Here is a 25,455-nt window from a genome sequence, read left to right as displayed (position 1 = left end):
ACCTTTACTGCAGGATAGATACAGGATTGAATTTACAAAGATAGTGTCTTTAATGTGACTAATGCTGTACTCTAAAAGCCAGACCAGCTTTCAGGATATGCAGGCTGAAGCTTTGATCCTCAAGGCAAAATACAGCTTCAAACTTGTGATACAAGTTTAACTTGCACAAGATAATCAATTATATCATCAAAGAGGTTTGTACCTGCAACACAGAGAGGGAAGATTCACTAAGTGATTAGAGAGAGGAGAGGTGGGTTCAGCAGAACACACAGGAGCTGCTGGTGGCTCAGGAATGGAAAAATTATAACAGGGCACAGAAACAATATATTTATCAACTTTTAAATTTCTGTGCAGTTTAAGAACTGTTAAAGTTTAAACAATTCTTTATCTGAATTTAACTTTGAAAACTGGTGTTTGTATTTCAGTGAAACATTTCTGTGTCTGAAAGTGTCTCTTGAGTTTCATTCAGCTGGTCTCATAAAAGACATCATTTGACCCCTCCAATTTCTGTAATTATAGCAAGACCGTAAAAATGTTTTGATTCAGTAAGGAAACTCACAAAAGAAAAAAATAACATTTTTTATATTTCTACAAATAAATTCCAAAACCATAAATCAAACGAAACTTTAAAGCCTTAACCAAAGATAATATAAATAAAAAGAGGGCATGATATAAAGTGTCCTTCCTTTTCCAAAGTCACAAAGTCTGTATCAGTTGTCTGATCCAGAAAGCTGGTATTTCAAAAGGATTAGAAGCATCTCCCCATGTCCAATGGGATGAACATGTTCAGAAGATAAATGTTTAGGAGATCTTTCTAGAGATATAAAGTTCTGGGGCAGAAAAAAAACCAAACCATTTATTTCACTTTTAGTGCACAAGACACAACATACTGAGATAGGATGGATTCCTATCCCAGCTGTCCATTTATCATCAGTTATTTGACAATTAAAAACATTTGTTCTCACTTCTGTTGGGGATGGGATTACCAAGCAATGCAAGGAACCGGCCTCTCTAAATTCTTTTTTTCAGCTCAGATTCAGCAGGAAACTGGAAGTCACAGATCTCAAGGAGAAGGAAGTTTCTGTACGACAACTACAGATATATTTCTCTTATTTTTATTTGAGAGCAATCACTGATAGTAAAGCTGTGTATAACATTCCTTAGTGGGTGAGGGTTAATGATGTGAGAGCAACTGAAGCATGGAGTTTTAAACCTCAACATTAAGCAGCTCTATTATTAAAACTCATATTTATTCCAATCTTGTGCAATGCTCAGCTCATGACAGCTCATAGAACTTTGATCTAAAACAAATTCTTACTTTAAATACTGCTGATCCTTCTGAGATGGGAAATTAAACTGGGCTCACAGAAGGCTGAAGCACCCACTGTTTCCCAGAGTGGCCCCAGTAGAAGAGTCAAGAGAAACTGCATATAAATAGTGTTTAAACACACAAGACAAAAGGTGTATTAGCTGCAAATCAGAAATGGTCACTTGAGTCTTTGTGTATATGTACAGAATGAGGCCATCTGGGGGAACTGACCTTAGTAACTGGACAGTTATTAAATTAAAAACTAATTAGGTCAGTTCAACAGCAAGCCACCAATGTGACATGTCCCAATACTCTTTGAGTGGGCTCTTGGAGTCATGAACAGTGAAGATACTTCACCTTATGAATGCTTTCACCAAAGTGGATGGTGAGGAGAAGAATGAAATTACAAGGTGGATTTTTATGAAACTCAGCTTGGGAAACACAGCCTGAGTCTCAAATACCAGTGAGGTAAAAGATGCAGCAAGATTTGAAATTATGAATAACTGAACTGGGTGGTTTTATTTGTATCATGAAAATTTAGGGTCAACGAAAAATTGGAAAAAATGGACTGCTGTCTTTGATGTACAGAGGAAATGGTAGAGGCAGGGGTAGAGGGAGAATCAGCAAATAAGCAAGAACATGAAAGTTTCTGGCACAACTTGGAATTAATCTCAGAACTTCTCAAGGTCAATTTAATACTCAAAACATCCTTTCCTTTTCTAGATGGCTTTTTCCAATGGGGGTTTATTTATGCAATTAGATGGCAGGACTTGGGAAACACTGGTTTTGGTTTGGTTCATCTCTAGACAAGCCCTGATAGAATAGCTTAGAAGGATCCAAATCTTATTAATTCCCAACAGTTAAAAGTTATCTCCAAATGAAGTAAAACTTCAGTCCCCTAAAAAATGTCACAGGTACCTTTACTATGCTTGAGAAGTCACTTCCAAATGCATATACTGAAATTCTGGCCCCATGCCTTACAGCTGTTCACATTTTGCTACATAAGAAGCAGTGCACTTGCCAAACTGATTTTCTCAGTAAAATGAGAAAAGGCTGAACCATTTTCCCATTAAAACTATTCACTAGTTTCCCAGGTATGTGTGCAGCAGTTTCTTTTGTCTCTGCTAATAAAGTCTAAAGATTTTCTTCATTAGAATAGTGCATTTTCAAGTTAAGCTTGTAATTTGAATAACTCTGTAAAATACCTTTTTCTTCTTTAAGAATAGGTATATATGGAGGAAAGTGACACAGGCACCACCAAGAAGATCCTGATCTCAGCAAAGTGCCTCTGTGAGATGTTGGCCTGTCACTGGGATTTGAAACTGGCAGTAGCATTTGTCATACATGAGGACTGGCAGAAATAAAATAACACCTCATTTATGTGTTTTGTTTGCTTTTCCTTAGAAGTCTGAAGACATCTGCCTTTTGTGGTGTAGCTTTCAAAAGGCAGAGAAACAGTACATGAAAATCCAACATACCTGTCTCCACTGTAAACATCCCTAATATGTTAGTTACTAAAAACATGAGCCCTGCTTTTACAGCTACTGTCACCTGCAGAGATCAGAGCCTACACATACCTTACAAATTGTCACAGCTACACAAATGAAACTGCAAGTGCCTGATCCTGACAGCTGTTTTAAACAGGATTTGCAGAGCTGCCTCCCAAGTGAAATGCAGCCCCATGAAAGCTCAGCCATCCATCACTGCTGCAGATGCTGCCTGGCACAGGAGCTGCCCCACACTGGGCTCTGCCAAGGGCTGGGCTCTCTCTGCCCAGGATGGAGCTGGTTTGGGTACCCCCACATGTTCCTGCAGCACTGCCAATGATGAGAGCAGCTGTGCTTTTTGCCCTGAAGTTAATGAATTAAGGTCTAACAGGAAAAGATGTGGAATTGGGTGCTATTACACACAACTGCAGAGCCCAGAGACATTCAGAGGCTTCTGAAGCAATCAGTGGTAGAGCCTTGGGATGTTAAGGCTGTGCAACAAAGGTTTAGTGGGGAAGATGCTTAAGCTTTAAACATCAACACCAAACACCTGATGGTGATGGAAGCATAAACAACTTTTCTTTATTCCTTTCCCCTCTGAATTTACTGGTATTCTATAGTGGGGCTAAAAAAAGAAAGTAAGGCAAACACTATCCTCCTAAGCTCTGATCCTTTGTTCTCTGCCCCTGCCACAGTACACCTAAATTTGCTTTAACATACCTTCAGCAGGGTTCAGCTTTGCTGCAGATGTTTCCAAATGTTTCTATTCTAGACAATGCCTGCACAATACACTGAGGTCTTCTCTGAAGTAACAGCTGCTACCCTAAGAAAAAATAAAAAACAGGACCTGGTGGGGCATCCAGGCTGGTGTGTGTTGTATATTTCCCATGGCTCTATGTCTACAGAGAACATTTCCCAAGAAGGAAGGAGGTTTTTGGTGTCTTTTTGATACAAGCAAACAAAACGATTTCCACTTTATGATCACCAGACATTCTTTTGAGATAAAGGGGAGTGGATAAAGATCCTACATGCCTTTAAGCATAGAGAATAAAACCCAGTGAAATTTTAAAGGTTTATGAATGGAAAACCATCACCAAGGAACCAAGAAGTCTGGCTCCCCCTCTGAATGCTGCTCTCAGCCTCAAGGAGACAATTTTTTCATTTAACTTTCTCACAGCATTCACCTAACTACACTTGCCAGCGTGTTTTGCCAAATTACAGAAACTGCTGCAGAAACCATCTGCTTGACATTGCTTACATATAATAAAGTATGGCTCAATACAATGTGTTGGAAATGTTTGGGGATCTTTACATGGGAACCAAGGGCAGCAGTGCTGACTCAGGCAGATCTCCCACTGATGTCAGTGGGAATTGCACCTGAATGAGCTCTCTGGAGCTGATACAGAGCTCGCTGTGCTGAGCTCCACTGACAGGAGAACATGTGGTTATAGTTTAACAATACCAACTGTAATGGAGATGAGAAGGAAACTTTATAGCATTTCTGGCTTGCTGCTCTTTTATAACTATCAAAAACACTTAAATGATCTGTACACGTCTGCTCTGTAACAGCTTTCCCAGCTTCAAGTGAACATTGAGAAACTGCTCCAAAGTTAGGGCCTACCTAAGCAAGAGTTTATCTGTTGATATAAAAACATGGACAGCATAAAGACTACATATAAAGCCTAAAATAAAACTTCATGATTTCCCTACAGATTGTACTACACTGTCTCTGGGTGAGAATGCAGGGATTTCAACACATCCCCAGTGGTTCAATGTGAGGCACAAATAAAGCCTTTGTAGAACAGACTCTGTCAGCCCAGTAGCAGGATATGTGTGACAGCTGCTACATCAAAGCACAGCAGCTTCTCAAATTTGCCTCCAAATGTAGATGTTACAAAATTACAGTTTCACTAAGTGTAAAAGCTGAGTGTGTTACGGCATCTGTGAATTGTGATCACCAGAGCAGCACCTCCAGGGGGATCAATCAATTCCCCAACCTCACATGAGTTGCAGAAGGCTGAAGAATGGGAACAGGGAGAAAGTAAAGAAGAGAAGCTACGATACATGTTCCCACAAATCTTAACCACAGTTACAATAAAGGGATTCTGAAGTATCACTAATTCCTAGGAATGGGCCACATTAGAGAACCAAATGCAGAGCAGGTAAAATATTTCCTTTTGCAACCCACTAATTAGCATGCACCCAACACAGGGGTTGCAATTTGATTGCAGCTCCCAGGCACGTGCCCTTTTCCTTCAAATACTACCAATAAACTCCCGTGTTTTGCATTACAGAGCTTCTGCTGCCCTCAGTTTGCCAGCCAGGGGAACACTGGGTGTGAGATTAGCTCAGCTGGTCAGAGCAGGGCATAAAAGGCTGTGGGTTTGATGGCCTTATGGACCATCCACTTGAGAGCCAGACTCAATGATCCTTGTGGGTCCTTCCAACACAGAATATTCTGTGATTCTGAAATTCACTTCCACATCATGTCTAGAGAAACTGCACTCCTTTTGCTCAGGCACAGGGACACAGTGAAGGCTGAAACCTATCACATGGATTTTCTGTATTTTCATGTGATGAAAGGCAGTGGCTGGAAATTGAAAATATGAAGGCAAGGAAAATCTCACTCCAAATCTCCAAGTAGTGCAGCTTTATAGTAAGTGATCACCCTCACTGTCAGATATTGCCAAGAGTGGACCTCTGAGTAGGGATCTTCCTGCATTTAGATGGCCAGGATAGAGATTCTGAGAAGTTTCAACTGATTTGGTTGAAGGAATGTAATAACTTTGTGTTTGACCCCTGATTTGGGCAAAAGCCAATGCGTGGCCACCTTATAAATCAATTCCCTCCTGAAGCAGATAGTGAACAACATCTGCATTCCAGTGAAGGGAGCCTGGAGAACCAAAGTGAGGGACCCAGCACCCAGGCTGGGGCTCACTGGCAGAGAGGAGACTCTTCCTGGTGCCCTTTGTGAGGAGATTCTCTGACCACTTGTTTAGCCTCAATGCCTGATCCATCCTTACCTGTACTCCATGTTTCCAATAAACCCTCCTGGAAGAGAATCCGCTCCCACAGGGATGCTTAAGAAGAACCTGAAATATCATTAATATTCTCCATGCTGCAGTCTCATTACAAGGCTCTGCAGACCAAGAAAAATGCATCAAACAGACTTTGGTCACCAAAAACATGGCCCTAATACCATATGAAGGAGTGTATCTACCATCCACAGAATCACATGTAACTAGGAAACAGTAAAATAATAAAATAGTCGTTCCTGTAGAGCTATAATGCCTCAGAAGACACTAACTGTTAGAAAAAATATTTGAAAGGTGAAATAAGGAAGTTTGCTATAGAGAAATCATCACAGAAGGGGCATCAACTAAAATTCCAAAACAACTGTAAAGCAACAAGGTCAATTAACATACAGGGGCACCACTAATTTATCTTACAATATCAATTCCCCCTTTACTGTAACATTAAAAAGCTGTTGGTCTGGGTCAAGTGTAAGAACAGTTGTGTCCCTGCAGTTATTCAAAGGAACATGAAGTCTGTAGTTACACACATCAGAACACTAATTTTAGGGAATGCTTACCTAACATGGACCTTGGTGCTACCAGAACTGCCATTCCTGAACAGCTACTTGCTTATGACAGATTACTTGACACACCTTTGTTCTGCCTTTTGTGTGAGTATTATACTTTTATAGCTCCTTCTTCCAATGTACCTACTGAGACAAAAGGTTTGTATGAAATATAGCAATCAGGAAAAGTAAGAAATGTGCATCACTGCTGTAGTTTCTTCCCCTTTGTAAGATTAAGGGAAGGAATGCAGTATGTACCTCTCACCTTAAGTGAAATCAAGTCCAAAATAATTCCATGCTGAAGCTTACAGTTAAACCCAGACAATCAAATATTAGCTATTTAACTTTTGACATCCCTGTGTTACCTTGTCCTTGTTGCTTCCACTCTTGCTTGTGTTTTTGTATGTCACATTTCTCCTGTCCAGCTGGAACTGTAATTCTGTTCCTGGGGTGACTGAGAGCAGGGCAGCCATCTGTGGGGCAGCGCTTTTGCCTGGATCATCAGTGCACAGCAGTCAGTCTCCAACCTGCCTCAAAAGCACCAAGTCCCAAAGCACAGCTTGGCACAGAAGTGAGGCTTTGTTCAGAGGAATCTGACCAGGATGGTGTTGAAAGCAAGAGCATGTCCATACTCAGGGTGAGTGGGATAAATCCAGAATGGGACAGGTCACTGCCTGCCATGTCTCTCACACAGGAGCCTACAGCAGCAATCCCACAGAAGAGCCAAACAGAAACATTTGCAAAGCTGCACAAGGAATTGAACTTCAGCTCTGGGCTAAGAGCAGTTTTAGCACTTCATCAAAGGAGATGGGAGTTTTACTTTGGACAGTAGACTTTATTAGAAATTTTCTCCTCATTCATCAGTAAATTCACATTAAAATATGCTGAAGGCAGCTCAGTCTAAACATTTGACATTCTGCCCTAACAACAACTTCCAGTTTAAAAACTAGATTACTGATTCAGGCAGATAACTTGAAACATGTAAGAAACACAAACAGAAAGCAGCATCTTAAAAAAAAAAAGGGATGAGCTTGAAAAACTGATACATTTGAGATGGAGCTGGGGAAAAAACCAGAATCAGTCACCCCAAGATGGGAAACAATTAAATGAGAACTCCAGACGCTAAACAGATAAATAAACATTATAACCACACATACATTAAAAAGAAAACAAAGTACTTAGAGTTCATACCACATAAAAATTATAAATTTGTTTAAAAAAAAAGTGACAAGCTTCCTAAAATATGAATATCCTAAATTCTTGGGACAATGAACAATTTGTTATAAACTGCAGAACTTTGGAGGGACTAGATTTGGTCTTGAAAACAATGAACTGCACCTTACTGTTACCAAGTCCAGAAACTGCTCTGACACATAAACCATTTGTTTCCTCTCATGTTTTAAAACCACATTCTCTTCTTTTAGACAATAATCTGCTTTTTTTAAACATTAGAGCTTTTAGATATTATAGGCCTAATTAGGTTGAGCACTGAACATGCAGAACTCTCAACAACTCTGCATATCAAGGTTAAAATTTTTTTTCAAGAGTTACTGTCAAGACTTTTCCTTTGCTAATTTTTTTTTTTTTTACTGGAGTAAAGTGTAGGAGAGAGAACAAAAAATGAAAATCATAATATTGAAAAATGGTCTGCCTGTAGGACACTGAATCTTGCAGGTCAGATTTTCTATTGGCATTTACCAGAAGCAACAAAGAAAAACCAATCAGTGTATGAGAGATGAGAATTATAGCCTTCAGGACTGTAAACACAAAAGGCAACAGGTAACACATGAACCTCAATCAAATCAATGTTTTCACATTCTTTAGTAGTCCCCCACAGTGATCTGCTTTCACTGGTTCAGAAAAAAATACATATATTAAAAATTAAATAACACTTCAGTGTCCATCACAAAGATTTATATTTTGCTGTAAACAATTTTCTGCCATTTGCATTGATGAAGTCCAATGTGAGGCCAGAGGGTTCTAGATTTCTTATTGGTACTGTAAATAATTTTTCAGAGACAGAGGCAAAGGTAGAATTTCTATGTCATGCAGGCGGTCTCTGCCAAGAGCAAAACGAATTGATCTTCGGCACAAGTCCATTAAAGGCAGGGGTTCCGCTGCAAAAACAGGAGAAAGAAAAGAAAACAAAGAGTTAATTTTTCAGCATATCCATCTACAGACAATGTTTTGCTTATTAACAGAGATTCTGTATTCTGTTGTCAGTCACAAAGATAGCAATGGTATTGGGAAAACCTTTGTATCTTGAGGCAATTAAGATAATCAGTAGAAGTCAAGGCAGAATTCTACATTTCACCATAGTCAAGGGCTGCAAAGTTACACACTGAGCTTCTTTATCTGTGAGGTTTAAATCAATAATGCCAAACCACTCTTCAGGCTGCTCTACCAAGTACAAGAAGTTACTACATTTCCAGATCTCAAACAAGACAGGGAGTTTTTACTGTGTTTATAACACAACATTCATCATTTTGTGTTAACATGAACTACACTGGCAACTTCTGACCTTTACATGCCAGCTCCTCCTGCATCTTAGGAACTGGAAATGGCACTTAGGGGTAACCAAACTTCTCAGCCAAAAGTGCTTTTCCTGCAACACTCTCTTAGCCTTTCTTTCTAGGAAGTCCTTTGGACTTTGGGTAAACAAAACACCCTCCAAAATCTAGAGGAAACATAACCTTTTCCTCTGTGAATAAATCAGTGGAGGAGGATTTGGCTGACTGGAAGGCAGAGTGTGTGTTGCCATATGTATGCACACAAACACTCCCAAAATATATAAACAACATCTTCAGATGTTTTAAGTTTAATTTAATCAAAGTGAATTAAGTATCTGCCAGAAATGCCTCGCTGATAGCTTGGAGACCCAAACTCTGATCCCCAGCATCTCAAACCATCTCAGTCCTATATCCCATCCTGGCCTGCAAAGCTAGCACAGAATTGCAGGAACATCATAAAATTTCCACCTCAGTAGCAAGAATCATCTCTGTGACAGCAGTTTTGGCAATGGAAATCCTTCTGCCACAGGAACTGGAATAAAGCTGTGAAGTCCTCTACCAGTTACTGCTATCGTTAAGAATTCCAACCAGATGGATTTTGTGCACATGCTGGCTTAAATGGGTAAGAACTTAAAAGATTACAGGAAACTTTTCTTCTTTACATGATAAAAGAGCAGTAACCTTAAAAATCTTACTAGCACTTTCAAATGGAGGGGAAAGAAGTATTGTGCCTATATTGCAATGATAACATTTTATAAACTTGACAGATTTCTTACAAGTGCTCAACACTGTACAGCACTCAGTGGTTTTATCCAGATCTGTTGTATGAGCCATGTGCAGATTTACACACACTGCCTAGAGGAAGGTGTCCCCTCATGGCAGGGGATGGAACCAATGACCTTTAAGGTCCCTTTTAGGGACCATTCCATGACTTTATTCTATAATCCTGTGTTAATCCATCAATCTGTTAGCTAATACTTTTAAAACTGCTTGGAACAAAAATCATTACAAAGCACAAAATACCCAGTTAAGGACTGGATTTATATGCTAAAATTGTCTGCTCTGGTGACACACCACCGACTTAATGGATTTTCCATCATTTATCCCAACATCACATTTGATTTGTGTCGCCCACAGTTCACTATGATATTTCCCCAAAGTGGCTGCAAAAAAGCTTAGAAAGCATTCTGAAAGACTAAAAGGTTTTTTAGCTTATAACCACTTCAGTGACTTGATATGGAGTCTACTTCTTGACAATACACCTCATTGATAATTTTACCTATTAAAAATTACACAATAAGAGCCCTCACATTCCATTAATAGAGCAACATTTTCTCTGCACAGGTGATATTAGTTTTAATTTTTTCCACAGCAGAATTATGGATGTTAAATCTTAAGGGATAAAGCTGTGAAATTCATTAACCAGGATTAATAAGCAGGAACAAAAATAGCTCATGAGTTCTGGGACACAGAATACAACACATCTTACAAGCCTTACACCATAAACAACAATTTTCTGAGTATCTTCCCACAATCTCTGAGGTCCCATTAGGAAGATATAAAATGAGCACGAGGAGTGTTTAAAGCCATTAACTGACCATGTGGTCTCTTTTTTTTTTCCTAGACAAAGGAATATGTAAAATGTAACCATCTGTGCAGCCAGGCACAGTGTTAATCCCAAACTTCAAAACACAATTTAAGGAAAGGTTAAATTATTTTTCAAGCTTGAAATGCTAAATGAATGTCTCCTGTCTCACTTCTACAGGGAATTTTCAAATGCTGAAGAAAATGCCCTCAAGTGTTTGCAACAGCTGCTAAATTGCACATACTAAATGTGTTTTTGCAACTTGAAAATTGAACTATATTCTTTTTATTCTACCCAACAGCAGTTCAAACCTACAACAAATTCAGAACAGGTTAGTCCTACAATACTAAGTAAAAATTATGTTTTCTGGGGTGCTGCCTGTAAGAACTTGAGAAAAAATTGTAATAATAGCATTTTAAGTTAAAAGTGTTTGTAGCTGTGCATAGTCCTAAATGAATAAAAATTAATTCAGAAAAAGAAATAATCTTAGTTTTGAAACAGTTTATGGGACAAAGGTAGAACTCTTAAAATTAAAGACTGGTAGTTTTCAGGCAGCCTGACTTGACAGAACTATTATAAACCACTTGGTGTGTACCTTAATGCTGGCACTCCCCTTCCACCACATCTCACATTTTCACTACGTATTTCACAAAGCACGAATCAAAGTGCCAGAGTAACTCAGTCCTTGCAGAGGGGAAAGGACTGGCTCAACCTGAGGATGTTGCCACGCCAGCTGAAACACACACACAGACTCAGTGCACCCAAAACACTCCACAGCACTTTCAAATGTTCAAAGCATACTTCCAAAATGCTGTTTTCATTTGAGATCATAGAAATACTGCTGAGAACAGTCTGATAATGCAAGAGATGGGAAGATGAATACTCTAAAGACACATCATTAGCTTTAACTTGGCTACAGAAAAAGCCTTTCCTTCACACCTTTAAATATTTACCTTTGAAAAACTTTAAAATTCAGGGATATTAACTGTTTCTCAGAACATACCACTAATTTTCTCAGAACACACCACTAATTCTAATGCATATTAGGTGTACCAAGAGTTGTATTTTAAAACAACCCCCAATGGATTGGAACTGAAACATTCAAGGCCCCCAGAAGAACCTGAACTAACAATTTTTCCAAAGTTATGTGAACTCAAATAAAGTCCTTGCCATTAGAAAAAAAAAAAAAAAAAAAAAAGGAGGAATGAATTGTTGAGCTGGAATGCAAAACTGCAAAGAAAACATGATTCACAAGAATGGCTCTTTGTACTAAATTCCCAACCAGGCTAAGAAACCCAAGGTGAGACACTCCAGGGCAGGGGAGCAAGCTCTGCACAGGAAACCCAGCGCTTCCTCTGGGCTGCAGCAGCATCCAGAGAGAAACTGCAGCCTTGGGAAACCCAGGCACCTTCCTGAACACCCTGCACCCAACCACCTCCTCATCCAAAGTTTGCTCTGAGACCCCCTCACCCAAAGGCAGCTCCCCATGTCTGCCACATTACTGGAAAGTACTTCTCAAGAGAAGAAAAAATGAATTTAAAAATACTGCTTAATTGACATGTCAGAGTTTAATTCCTGTGTCTCCCCTTTTGGCACCAGTGGTTTAAAAAAGGCCCATTTGCAAACCCACCTTTCCAGACACACCAGTCACAGCCAGGGGGACACTGTGGCAGCACAGCCACAGCCACTCCTCTTACCCAGAGCTGCACTTCACCAAGAGGGCCACAATATAGCTTAAATGGCAATTTGACATAGTAGCTAATAACTTAAAAATCGCTTAAATATAGGTTTGGTTAATTACATTAATTAAAACAGCTATTGGGTAACTGTTGATTCAGCTATTGATTCAGCTGTTAATAACACAAAATAACTCTGTTATTATACACATAGATATAGTCATTCTAATGGTGTCACTGCTGGGTTAAGGACAAAGGCAAAGAAACGTTTGTAACCAGACACAACCCCGCGCTTGTGAGCATTCTTCCAGTGCACATACATTTTTGAGAGCAATTTGCACATCATTACCAGCTGAAAAGTTCATTTAGTTTTGGCAACCTGTAGTTATTTAACAATCTGGCACTCTAGCAAGGCTGCCTCCTCTCTGCAAACAGGCTTTTGTAGAGGAGATAAAGTCATCGAGCAGCTGATAACAGTAAATGTTATTAACTGCAATGCTACATGCGGCTCACACAAAAGAGCAGCTCTTAGCAGACAACACTTATTTGCCAAATGACAATACTATTTTTTGAAATAAATTTGTAAAGCTCTAACAGCACCTCATGTTCGTGGCTTTCATTTATCTATAAAGAACGTATTTTTATCTCGTGTTATAAAACCAGAGATGACTGGGAGAGGGAACCACAATCAGCAAAATTAAAGCTGAGTGAAAGACAAAGGAAGTTTTCATAAGAACTGATATCACCAAAACGTAAGAATTTATTTATTTTTAGTTATTTTAGATACATACCTAAGACACTGAGCTAGCTACCTTATATAGTTTTGACCTTAAACTTCTTAAAAAACACTTAAATTCAGCAATCCATGTTAATGTTAACAATTGCTGAAAGGCACTTTTAAAGTCAGATTTAAAAAATAAAACCAAAAACCAACAAAAACCCCAGTATTAGGAGACAGAGATATGATTGCACATCATTAAATAAGTGAGGGACATCTCCCCAGTCCTAACTTTGCTTTTATCAAAAATGGACAAAGCCAGCTCATTAAGGAGCTGAAGCCACAGAGCCTCCAGAAGGGGAACGTGAAGTCTTGCAGAAGTGCTGCATGCCTGGTGCACAGAGAGGAGCCTGGGAAGGAGGGAAAAGCAGGATGCCACTGCTCCTATCCTGATGCCACTGCATGTTAAACCTGGTGTCATGGTTTAACATGGCCAAATGCCAGGCACCCACAAAAGTCATTGCTCATCCTCTTCTGCTACAGCTGAGCCTTCCTTGTCTACCAAAACGCAGGCTGTGCTGAATCAACACACCTGGGCACAAGGTTTTCTTTATTTTCTGTGCTTTCTGGCTATTGCCCTGTTCTCCTTCCTGCCCCCTAGTCTTCACCTCTCTAAGTCAGCAGCACTCCAGCTCTGCCCAGCACTGCCTTTCATTGCTCCATTCTCACCTCATACTTTGCCAAGATCAGTGAGCATCATGACCTTCAGAGGGATGGTGTCCCCAGAGACTGATCCCTTGCCAAGGAGTGAGCTCCAAGATGGACACAAAGCCTTACACTGGGGCCTGGTGGGACTTCCACATCCAGAAAGTGGGAAGGGAAAACTTCTCCATGGCTGATGCCTCCCTGCGCTGAGGGATAATCCTCTGTCCCCTACCAGGGCACCCAAGTGCCCACTGTACAGACTGCAGCATGCTTTTCTTAAATTCTTTTTCCTCAATTTTCATCCTCCTCCAGCTATTAAGACACCTGCTAAGAGATAACGTGGCCAAGTGCTTCCATTAGGTGATTTAGAGTATGCAGAAATTTGTAACTACCATTTAATTATCGCACACAATAAGCACACAAATACATGTAAGCCAGGAGTTTTCCTTCCAACCTTTGTGTCAAAGCCTAATTATTGTTTTAATTTTACACAGTACAGGCCAAATTCTTTCCAACACATAATAGGGTACATAAATACACCCCTTGTGACATATTTATGGCTTCCCCGATGCAACTGATGGAAAATTTGAGTTGTGTTCCTCGAATGGCACAATCTAGAGAGAGGAAATTGCAAATAATACATTAAAGAACACAGGCTATGACCAGCCATAAAAAATGCTAATAAATCTCCTAACAGCAATGGAAACTCGGACAAAGGATAACACTTATCTATTTTCCCCACAGATGTCTTTAAGCTCTGCAGCCTAAACCACTGAAGCACCTTAGAAATCCCATTTAAATCACGGTCCAGGCGATCCAGAGCAATGACCTCTCTGAAGAATTCTGCAATCCCAGAGGGCACGGTGTGATTTTCAGGAGAGCATTGACATTTTCTCCCAAGTCACAGGTTTATCCATCCCCCCGCCTCCCTCGGGCAGCCCCTTCCCAGCAGCTGCAGCTTTAGCAGTGTGTTCCAAAGCTCCCGGATGGCAGATGGGAGATTCCGTGTTATCAGGCACGGCTGATAAGGAGACACTGTCTCCAGCAGCTGTCTGCCAGCACAAATAAGGCTTTGTGCTGTCCACACCAGCCCTTGCTTTTAGCAGGCACCGTGGGGAAGGTGAAATACATAAAACAACACAAACACCGCCCTATAGTTGAGCTCACCCGCATCCCACAAAAATTCGGCACTTGAAATTTAATATGTTAAAGGGAGAAAGGAAGGCAAGAAAGCTTGAACAGAGGGAAGGACTCAAGGGTAACCCTCCCCCCCATCCTCCTCTGCATACCTTGGGCTGGGAAGGGAGAATTGGTTTACAGGTTTATCTTTTAAGTGTTAAATGCAGTTAAGGGCAGTTCAAAACTTGAATCAAGCAGCATTTAACAGAATTAAGCTGAAAAAGCAGCAGTGAACAAGCAGATATTCTGCAACATCATTCATTTTCAGTTAATGCTCTCCAGCTGTGCTTTCTTGAGAGGAAATGGTTGAAAAGCAGAACAGAATGAAAACAACCAAAACTGACCCGCAAAGCCAGTGGCTGTTGCATACAAGTAGCGATATTATAAAAAAAGGCCTTATAAAATCAAGCCTTGCTGTGCTAAATTACCAGCCAGCCTGTTACTTCTTCTAAGTGCAACTAGCTAACTTCCCATGTGAAATATCATAGCAGTGAAAGCAGTTAATACAAGCTATTCCAGTGAGAGAACCGTTTACACCTGTAATAACAAAAGATCTGTCCCCTGAGAATCTACAAAAGAAAAATGTAAACATCTGAGTAAAACAAAAAGTCTTAGCATGTACACACAAAACACCTTTTAACCAATGAATTAAGTGGCAAGAAAACTACTAGCCAATCAAAGTTAAACACAAGCTCTGTAAAAACTATATAAAAATAAGTTATGTGAATAAAAAATAAGCTTTTCTACACAAAGAAACTGAGTCTTGTCTGCTTATTACTGCAACAAGTGGCCTCTTGTTATGGGTTGGATAAAAAATCTGTCCTTTAAGCACAAATACACAGCTCCATGCAATGTCTTTTTTGCAATTCAGAGCTTGAAATCTCCTGGGATGTAGACATACAAGACTCAGACAACTGATCCTGACTCAGGAACACCTGAACCTAAACTCAATTAATTCAACACAGGCTTAAAATTCTCTCCTAAAGATTTCAATTTAGTAGGCTTGAACATAGGCCTAAACATTTATCATATTGGCTATAGGAGTGTTCTTAGAAAAGTAATTTATGTCTGCGTAAATTTGTAGGAAAGCTGTATTTATAGTCATACACATTATACCTGCAGCAACCCCTCTGAGAAGCTCCTTGTGGTCTCTAATAGTTCTTACCCTCTAAGCAGGTTTATGATCCACCCAAAAAAGGGCCCTGACCCACCACATTTCATATGAAGAACAGGCACAGTACAAAGTCTGGCTCTGACCAAATCTACACGCACAGCTTACTGTGGAAACTCACCTGAAAATCTTCTTTTCTGAATTACAACTTCTAATTTAAATGTACATATGCATCATAATAATCAAATTTCCACCACCAAAATCAAGGGTATAACTCTTATTTTAAAACCTCTTACTACACTATTTCTACAGTTTAGATTACTAAATTGTACTGCTGTATCTGATTCAGAAACTGCAAAATAATCAGATAATAAGGAATTTTAACAGGAAACAAGTGGCTTTAAAAAAAAATGCAGCAAAATTGGCTAATTTTTTTTTCCCCCCATATCTCAATAAATTTGCATGGTGACAAAAAGCATAAGCAAAACCAGTGGCCACTTCCCTTCGGAAAGAGAGAAGACACATGAATTCATTCCCTATGCATATCAGGAAAATGCAAATAAGGAGGATGGGCTGGAAAGATTTCCTTTCTGGCCTTGATTTGTTTGCTCTTCTCCTCCCCTCAGATATTTCCACATTTCAAGCTTTGCTCTTGAACACAATGTGAAGGTAAATTGGGACAGTTGCTTCAGTGATGATTTAAATGTTCTGTTCTAGCAAAGACACCAACAATTAATAGACACTCTTTAAAACCAACAAACAAAACCATGTGCTTGACATCAGAGATGAGCCTAAGGCCCCTTGGCTCCTCCCTGATCAACCTTCCCCAAATTTACCACACTGAGAATGAAGATTTGGCACTGATTAATCTGTAATGTATACTTTATAGCTTTTAATCTCAGAAATACATTTATCACTATTAAATTCAGTTTGTGTGCCAGCCCATAAAGAGGGGAGTTAAAATATATCAAGGTGAGAGAAGATTAAAGCTTGGATGAGAATTTCACTGAGTAGATGCACTGGAGTTCAAAGACAATGTTGTTTAGGGGTTATGGACAGATTTATAGAAAAAGTAATAACAGAAAAAGTTGAAGGAAAGTTCAAGATTCAAGGACAAACCACTGCAGACAACTATTGCAACAGGCACCTGCACACTGTGAGCAACATCCTGACTGAAATATGCTGAAACAATTCCCTGCATTTTATCTCTTCATGAGATGTGCTTCATAAATGGGCATATAAAATAGCACACACAGGTACACACCTGTAACTGCCTTTATGGCTGTGAACAAGTCCTTATTGCTCAGAAAAGGGGGGCAGGAAGTCAAAGATATTTTTGGTGAACCTCTTATAATTCCTTTAATTCATTTACACATTTCTGCCTTAATAGCATGACAGATGAGGAGATTTCTTGGTGGGAAACCTAATCATACTGATTAAAATATCCTAAAATTCAAACTTGTACATTTTCACAGCTGTTCTTAAACACATTTTTTTTTTATTTTGGGTTAGCTAATTAAGGATGAGAGGGGGAGAGGGAAAAGGGAAGAGAATGAATGAGAAGCATGCTAAAAACTAAAATGTTGGCACTATGTGCTGAACCCAGTGGGTCCCTGGTTGCCTGACTGCCCCTGTGCCCTTCTCCCATTTGCCTCATTTTACCTGTTGCATTTTGTGTGACATATTCATTGTGTGTGACAGTGAAGTACACCCTGTCACCTTTTCTTGTACTGTGCCCAGCATGCTGGAGCCTCAGCACAATTTCTCCACCCTACCACACTGAGATAACAGAAATAACACACCCTCATTCAACATTTCCACTGCTTACAGCTCCTTTCTCAGCTGGAACCTCTCACAATAGTTTCCTGTGTGCCTGTTTAGTATTACACCAAGTTGTTTACCCTAGTTAGCAATTAAATTGATTCAAAGCATCTTTTGCACCACACTTTAAAGTCTCACCATATTGACAGGGTAACAGAACTGATGACTCACCTACTTATATTAGTACAGATTGTGCTGAGCTGTTTAAGACAATTAATATTTGACTACATTCCTCATATCATTGTTACATGACATTTTCTCAACTACTTCAATTTCAATTACCCAGAGGCTCCAACATATGCAGATTTTCTCAAACCAAGCAAAAAAATTACAGCAGCATGTCATTTAAATTTTAATGCAGTTGTATACAAGCTAATGATCTCTAGTGGAGATTTACAAACAATAGACCTGACTCATCACTTTATTATTCTAGTTTTGGTATTAACAGAATTACATTGGAATAAATCTGGAGCCATGAAGTTGCAATTAAGCTCAATATAATGAATTTGATCCCATTAGTTTAGTACCATTTATATTCTGGACTTGTTGAAAGTGATTTTTTTTTTTCTTAAGCACCATAATCTTCACCAACAGTAAATGGGTGCTGGAGATGATCTGAATTATTTTCATACTGAATTTAAGATTCATCATTGTTCCTGGCATGCAAACACAGCTGATGCTCTCTGAACACATTTCTAAAGCATTCAGTTTGAACACAAATACACTCTCATAACACAGAGCATGCAGGGCTGTCTCCACTCACCATTGTGCAGTTCTTCTCAAAAACAAACTCTTGTTACCATCTTTCAACTCTGGCAAAGTTCTGTCACACCCCTCTGCCCCACCTCCAAGCAGCACTCCTGCCATGTCATCTTACAAACCCATTCTCTGAGAAATATGAGTGTGGAAAGAGTATTTCCATATTATGCACTCTACAGCCACTGTATGAGATGTGTTATCAGCTCCCAAGCCTCTGAAACACCAGCACAAACCCAGTGATGGGATGGGAGAGTTGAGAGGGTAGGTGGGCTACAGAGTGGTTTGCCCACTGAAGTGACTTTTCTTGTTCCTAGGCATGTAGGGTAGGGGTTACAGCATGAAGACAAACATTAAAACTCACAGAAACACCCCCTGGAATTTCACACAGGATTCCTAGAATCTGATAGCTAACTCGAGTTTTCCACTCACTGAATTTCTTCACCTCTAGGGCAGCATCACTGAGCAAAACTTTCCTGTACTTGGCCCTTCTGGGTACCTGGACAGCAGGAGCCTCTCTGAGCTGCCTTCTCTGGCCAGGACAGCTGAAAGGGGGGTGGCAGCTGGGATGGACCTGCTGCCATTCTCCAACCATCCTTCAGCCTGCTCCTATACATTGCTTAATATACTTTGAGAACTCAGCCTGCAGGGTAATACCACTCACACCTTCTCCCTGTCCTCTGCAGCCCACCAGATCCAGCCAACACATTTCCTTGGGATCTCCCAAACTCTGCACTATGACCCTCCCTCCCCCAGGGGTGTTCACTTGTTGTTCCAATGAATTTAGGCACAAAGGGGAGGGCAAGGAATGGCCAGGGGGACATCAACCCCAGCCCTCTCCTCCTCACACATCTCCCAGCTTCACACTTGGTCCTTCTGTCCCCACTCGTGGCTTTAGGGCCACCATCTATACAGGACCCCCAGGTGTAAGAGCAGGAGGAGAAGAGGAGAAAGCCAGGAACAGCTGAAGTCCTGAGTACTGTGGCTGTGCTCTGGGGTCATTGCTTCTCACTGATTCATTCAGCAAACACACCCTGTCCATAAACAGCCTGTTCCAGCTCGCTCTGCCCCAGCTGCCAGCAGATGCACAGGTGTAAATGAAAGCACCATTTGGCCTGCAGGAAAGCTATTATGAACAAAGATTTACCTAGAATTTCAGGTCCCAAAGTCAATCTGTGAGGCTGGCAATTAAAAAAGGCATCTGGGAACAACAAAGCAAAGCTGAGCAATTCACCCACCTCTTTCATGTACTTGCACACCTGATTTCTTTAGGAAAGGGAATCTCATCCACCCACTAATACAGCTGATAGCAAATAAAAAACTAAAATGAAAGAAACTGAATATGTATGAAAAACCTTATCACAGTTTCTACATGTTTGTGTTTTCACATTCCTGAAGGCATTCAGGCAGGAGCTGGAGGCACTCAGCTCCCTATTAAAATGTGTGTGTGATAAATATCACAGAAAAAACCCATTTCTAGAATTCAACCTGAGCAGATGTGCAATAATTTCTTAATACAAAATATAAATTGTTTTCAACATTGTTATATCTCCAATACGGTTTATTTTATGATCTGTGCATTGGTAAATAGGCAGGTAACAGTTTTCTACAGTGAGTTAATGCAAGCCCATACTGAGGCCCCACAATTAATGACTTTGTTTATTACAGTGACAAGCAGACAACACAGCTTACTGAACAAAATGAGGCTATTTCCAGCCCCTACAACAGGGATGGGGTTTTTACATTTTATTTACAGTTTAGAATATCAAATTTAAACTTACTGTGTAAGTTCTGCAATGGGAATAATAGTTGCGACTTCTGTTTTAGTTCTTTTTCAGGTACTGGAGTATCAATTTGATGCTAAATTTCCACTGTGTTTTAATAGATTCTGGACAGACTCCTTAACTATCAGCCTCATATTTTATCTTCTGACCTATTAGACCATTTGTCTTATTTTCTGTCTTATCAGCTGGCTCCTTCCCTATCTTGTCATCTCCTACTCTCAAACTGTGTCACTCAGTGAACTGGAGTTTAAAAAGAAAATGCCCTTCTACCTGTGGGTAGAAGGGAAACATCAGGAACAGAGTATTTTACTTGTTTTATGTAAAAATCTAGGTGATATGGGTGCAACAGATGAAATGCTAAATTATAAGCCTAAATTCTTTCAAATGGTACTTAGTCCAAAACACAACTCTCCCAATTCAGAATTGCACAGAGCACAAAAGAAGGCTTCCCACAGAATTCCTTCTGCTCCCTGGCGACTCAGCCTTTCTGAGTCTACAGCACTGTCAGCAAAGCCAAAGGGATTTTTGCCAGGGTAAATACTGCTAAATGGGGTCCTCCATCCATATATATTTCACTTTATCTCTGTTGCCAAGTCCTTTCTGATTGCCAAGTCAATCTGCCTCTAAGATAAACTGGATTTTTCTTCCCAAGCACTCAGAGTTTTGAGATAAATGCTGGCTCCTCGGGCACAGAAACATGCCCAGGCCATTCTGATGTCTTCAATATTTCTTAACTAATTAAGTTAATCATGTAGACAATGACTGAGCAAAAAGCTACACAGAACTTTGCAAAACCACCCTTCTCAGGGGTGGGAACAGCCAACCAGAGCAGACTTCCTGGGGAGCATTCCAAACCCATCCTCTAAACCCATGGCATTAGTTGGTTGTTTACTTTGGATTTGCTTTTACCCCAGGAGGAGAGACCAAGACCTCGTGCTTGTTTTACATCTTATTCAACCAAACAGAGAATCAAACCCACAAACCCAAACTGCAGTAAAGCAGTAATGGGAGAAACAGGATGTATCCCACTTCCCAGAGTGCTGAGACCTGGTTTGCATCACTTGTCCTTTCAAAAATCAGAAAAAAATTCTTCAATAAGAAGGACTAACACATCAAGGAAGATGCTTTCCCCTTCAGAGCTGGGAGACAGCAGCAAAAACCAAAGGGGCACCAGAGGAAAGAACTGGGCTGACTTTATCCTTCCAAGCACCTTTCAGCTCAAGAGGTGATGAGGAAAGAAGGGCAGTGCCCATCCAAACGCCTCCCTGGGAACTCAAAATGCAGCACTGTGTGTGCTGCAGTGACAGAGGGGAGACCTGGAGCCCTCCACAGCCTGTCCCTCCTGCTTTCCTCCTCAGACATTCCCAGGGAGGCAGGACATGCTTCCTCCTGCTGACCCCCTGCCTGGGAAGGTAGAGAGAGCAGGAGACTCCTAATGGACAAAGACAAAAGCAAATTGGGAGTGGCCAGCACCACATCAGGAACAGTGTTAAAATGTGAATTAATAAAGGAAAAATAAAGGTTTTCCTTTCTCTGTGCTTCTGTTCAGTTCATTGCTTTCATCATCTCTGCCTGACATATTTGAATGCTGATGTCATGAATTTCACATTCTGAATGAAGTATTTTTATTATATATACTGTAATTTTATTTACTGACACCAAACCAGAATTCTGGGCTTTGGATATTTGGAATCTTGGTAGCAATTGAAATATGCATTTCATTGTATCTCAGGTAACTTTCCAGATTAGTCAAAAGGGCAATGTTTTAAGTTTTTCCTTTTCTGAAGTATCTTCCAAAGACAAAAGCAGGATTGTATATTATTCCTCACTGCCTCTTCCTTGGTAGGTAACATCAATTAAAACTGACCTTCCAGGACGTTCTCCTCTTCAAAACAACAAAGCCAAATGACATTTCTTCAAAACTCCTGGACCCCTCTCCCATTCAGCTTTGAACAAGAACTCCTATGCCTGGACACAAACAAACTTCATAGAAAGCAACTTGTATCACTGCCTGAGGGTCTCACAGGAAAGCAACACTCACCCTACAGCAACAGGAGACCACCGCCCTTCCAAGCAGATTTCCAGTGTGGACCAGGACTGGGACATTGTGTTTGTAACCTTCCAGCACCATGTGAACACACTTCCAACAAAGACCATTTCATGCACTTCTCTCTTAGAAGCATCCTATATTATTTTAGAAGCCAGTTGTGCATGATACTTGTAATTTCATCAAATTCATGCCTAGGATGATCCATATGGATTTAGCAATTACCACTGACAGAAAAGGTCTCAGAATTTTGCTGGTTCCAAACCTGTCTGTTCCTCTTCAGCTGTTGCTCAGTAGCCACAGCAGGACTGAATCCTTGCTTTCAATTATTCCCCAAGTAAGCAAAGCTCAATTAATTTTATGTACGTTTCTCCTTATGGGCTTTACCCAGTTTTGGTGAAAGATCCAGCTTGTTGCCATGCTCTTGGCAGCAGGGATACAGTTCCTCCCTGAGCTAAACTGTGCCACTCCCCACCAGAATTCCAACCATGCCCAGGACTTGTGGTTCCTCTTAGGACAAGTCCACCAGAGGGGGAAAGGAGAGGAATGGGAGAGGATTTATCAATAGTAACAAAATATTTAGAGAAAAAGTACTTCAGAGCAAGCCTACACAAATTTCTGTCTTCCCTAAGGTCCCAATGCCTGGAGACCCCTCAGGTGCTGATGGCTCCCTACAGACATTTCAGTGCTTTTCTAAATAGCTACTGCCTGTTTCCTTCCTGAAAACCCATTGCAGAGTTTGGCATTTGTTTTTCCACTGCCTATCCAGGCCAAAGCTGCAGTTCAGAGAAAATGAAGGCCAACATCAGCACGTAGACAGGTCAACCCCAAAATTATTTTTGGCTGACAGGTAGCAATGATGACACCTGCCATGCTTTGGCTTTCCTGTTTCCCCAAAGCACACCTCCTGGGCAGCATGGCCCTTTAGACACACCAGTATTACAACAAATACCCTGCTAATATACAGCTACACCCATTGCCATCCGGATGGAACATGTCCATAATGAATTTCCAACCCATTACTAAAACCTTAGTAATTAAATTTGAAAATTAAACTAATTATATGTGCATGCACAGAGTAATCTAGAGCCCACGAAGCAGGGGAGTTGAAAGAATGACAAAGAAAGCAAAAAGTAAGCAAAGCAGCAGCTCTCTGGAGCCTCCAGCTCTTCTGAGGATTCCTCTGTGCAAGCTGTGCTCTGCAGATCTAACATGGGGTATGGCCTTAACCCTGCAGAGCCTCACTACTACAGACTGCCTACTGGGAGCAGTCAGCCACGTTTTTGGGGAGCTCAGAAGAATGTAAAATTAAAAACTGTTAATTGAAATTTAAATGATGATTATTCCCCCACAGTGCTGTAAATTAATTTGGTTTTTTTATGTAATAAATAGCATGACCCTCTGCACCTACCATTTGTGAGAATTTCAAACATCACTTCACAACCCTGAAGTGTATCTGATAAGGGCAAAATAGCACTGTTCATGCAAAGCCAGAACAGTTTAAATCTTATGCAGGTCTTTACCCCCGGGTTTCAGGAGCAGCAATTTAAATTTCTAGTTGCACCTCTGTGACTGTTTTCTCCAAGGAGAAAAAGGCCATTTCTTACCGCTCCTCTATGAACTGTGGGCAGTGCAGGGAGCCCCAGCCTGGCAGCAGTGCCAGCCACCCTGCTCAGCTCCTGCCCAGGAGCCCCAGGCAGCCTCCAGGTGAGAAGCCCAGGCTGCATTTTCCCAGGGATGTGGTCTGTGACGTAAATGAGGCTGCTCCCTGAGCCTGCCTTCAGAAAACACTCTCAGGAACCCAGATCTGCCATTTCGTCCTTGAAATCTCTCACTCTGGGAAGGGAAGAGAAAAAACCCCTAAGCTTCCCTAGCAGTAAACATCTGCCAAGAAATTTTAAGTGTTCCCATCCAAACCCTCCTCCTTTTTCTTAAGCTTTCCATTTCTTGCTCTATTATAAATCACTCTGGGGAAATACCACGGACTCTGAACATTTAAGAATGTTTCTAAGTGGTAAACCATCAGGTTTTACTAGACTCTTTAAAATAGTGTGGCCTATCTGCATAAACAAATAATACATTGCTTTTTCTACATTAATTATATGTTGCACAGACTAACAGCCATAGAGAGAGAAAGTTTAACCAGCCCTTATTATGGAAATAATAATTTGTTCTGAAACAGAACAAATATTGCAAGGGTTCATGAAAGCTTTGTGGAAGGCACCAAAACACTCTGCAAAGAATAGTTCACTTTCAGGAACTAATTTAGTAGCAAAAGCGCCTGTCAAATTCATTTTTCAGAAGATTAATACTGTCTTCTTATTCTGGTTTATCATGACAAGCTGGAAAGAATCACAGTGGCTGTTCAGGCAGGCAGGAATGACATCGAAGCACTCTGGGTTTGGATGTGCCTGGTCTAATTCCATTATTAAACCACTCAGTCTTGAAGAGCAAAGCTAGACATCACTCATTCCACACAGTCAGACTTATGAGTCTGAAAAAAGAAAAATCTCATCCTTAAGCAGCTTTCAGCATATTTGAATAACAGTGACTGTGAAATACACTGAGAGCATAACAGATGGCTTGCTCTGAGTCAGGGCAGCAAAACATGTCAAGGGGATGGACACACAAAGTGTCTCCCAGAGGTGAATTATGGAGCGTGACTCCAAGGCAAAGCCCAGCCATGTCTCCAGCTCCTTCCACTTCACAGCAAGGAGAAAAACAGCCTTCAACTTCCCTAATCCACTTTCCTGGTGCAGAACCATTAAACTGCATATGGGATATCACTGCATTACATTAGTACAATTCTAATGTTCTGACACTTGTATGCAATATTACAACATTTAAATCTGATCTAAGATTGACTAAATTTAGCTCAGGAGGGGAGATTAAAAGAACTCACACCACAGAACTTGTTAAAATGAAAGCAGTAATGAGGAGATGATGGGACAGAAAAACATCAAATGTGGCAGCTCTCTGCATGAAGAACAACTGCTCAGGAAATACTACAAGTTTGGAAACAAAAGTGGTCCAAAATGAATACCAGAAATGAGCTGTGAAATAACCTCCTGAGCCAGACTATGGGAGTTTTATAATTTGGTACTTGTAGAATAGGAATGGAGGTGTGGAGATGAAAAAGATGCTAAAACTGTTCAGCCCAGAAAAACAAAGTCTTCAGGCAGATGAA

General features: G+C 40.5%; 1 protein-coding gene across 1 annotated transcript in view; it reads right to left on the bottom strand.

Moving 5' to 3' along the window:
- Nucleotides 1-7,190: 7,190 nt before the first annotated feature.
- The window catches only part of SPSB4 (splA/ryanodine receptor domain and SOCS box containing 4), a 75,903-nt gene continuing 57,638 nt past the window's right edge, over nucleotides 7,191-25,455 (bottom strand). The window contains exon 3 of the mRNA XM_059479257.1: nucleotides 7,191-8,493. Coding sequence (XP_059335240.1) covers nucleotides 8,366-8,493 — 128 coding nt within the window. The 3' untranslated portion in view covers nucleotides 7,191-8,365. The remainder of the gene's footprint in view (nucleotides 8,494-25,455) is intronic.

Source organism: Ammospiza nelsoni, chromosome 10 (genome assembly GCF_027579445.1).
Source record: "Ammospiza nelsoni isolate bAmmNel1 chromosome 10, bAmmNel1.pri, whole genome shotgun sequence".
Classification (NCBI taxonomy): Eukaryota; Metazoa; Chordata; class Aves; order Passeriformes; family Passerellidae; genus Ammospiza; species Ammospiza nelsoni.
Note: the sequence above shows the minus strand (reverse complement) of the source record. Positions and strands in the feature narration are given on the sequence as shown.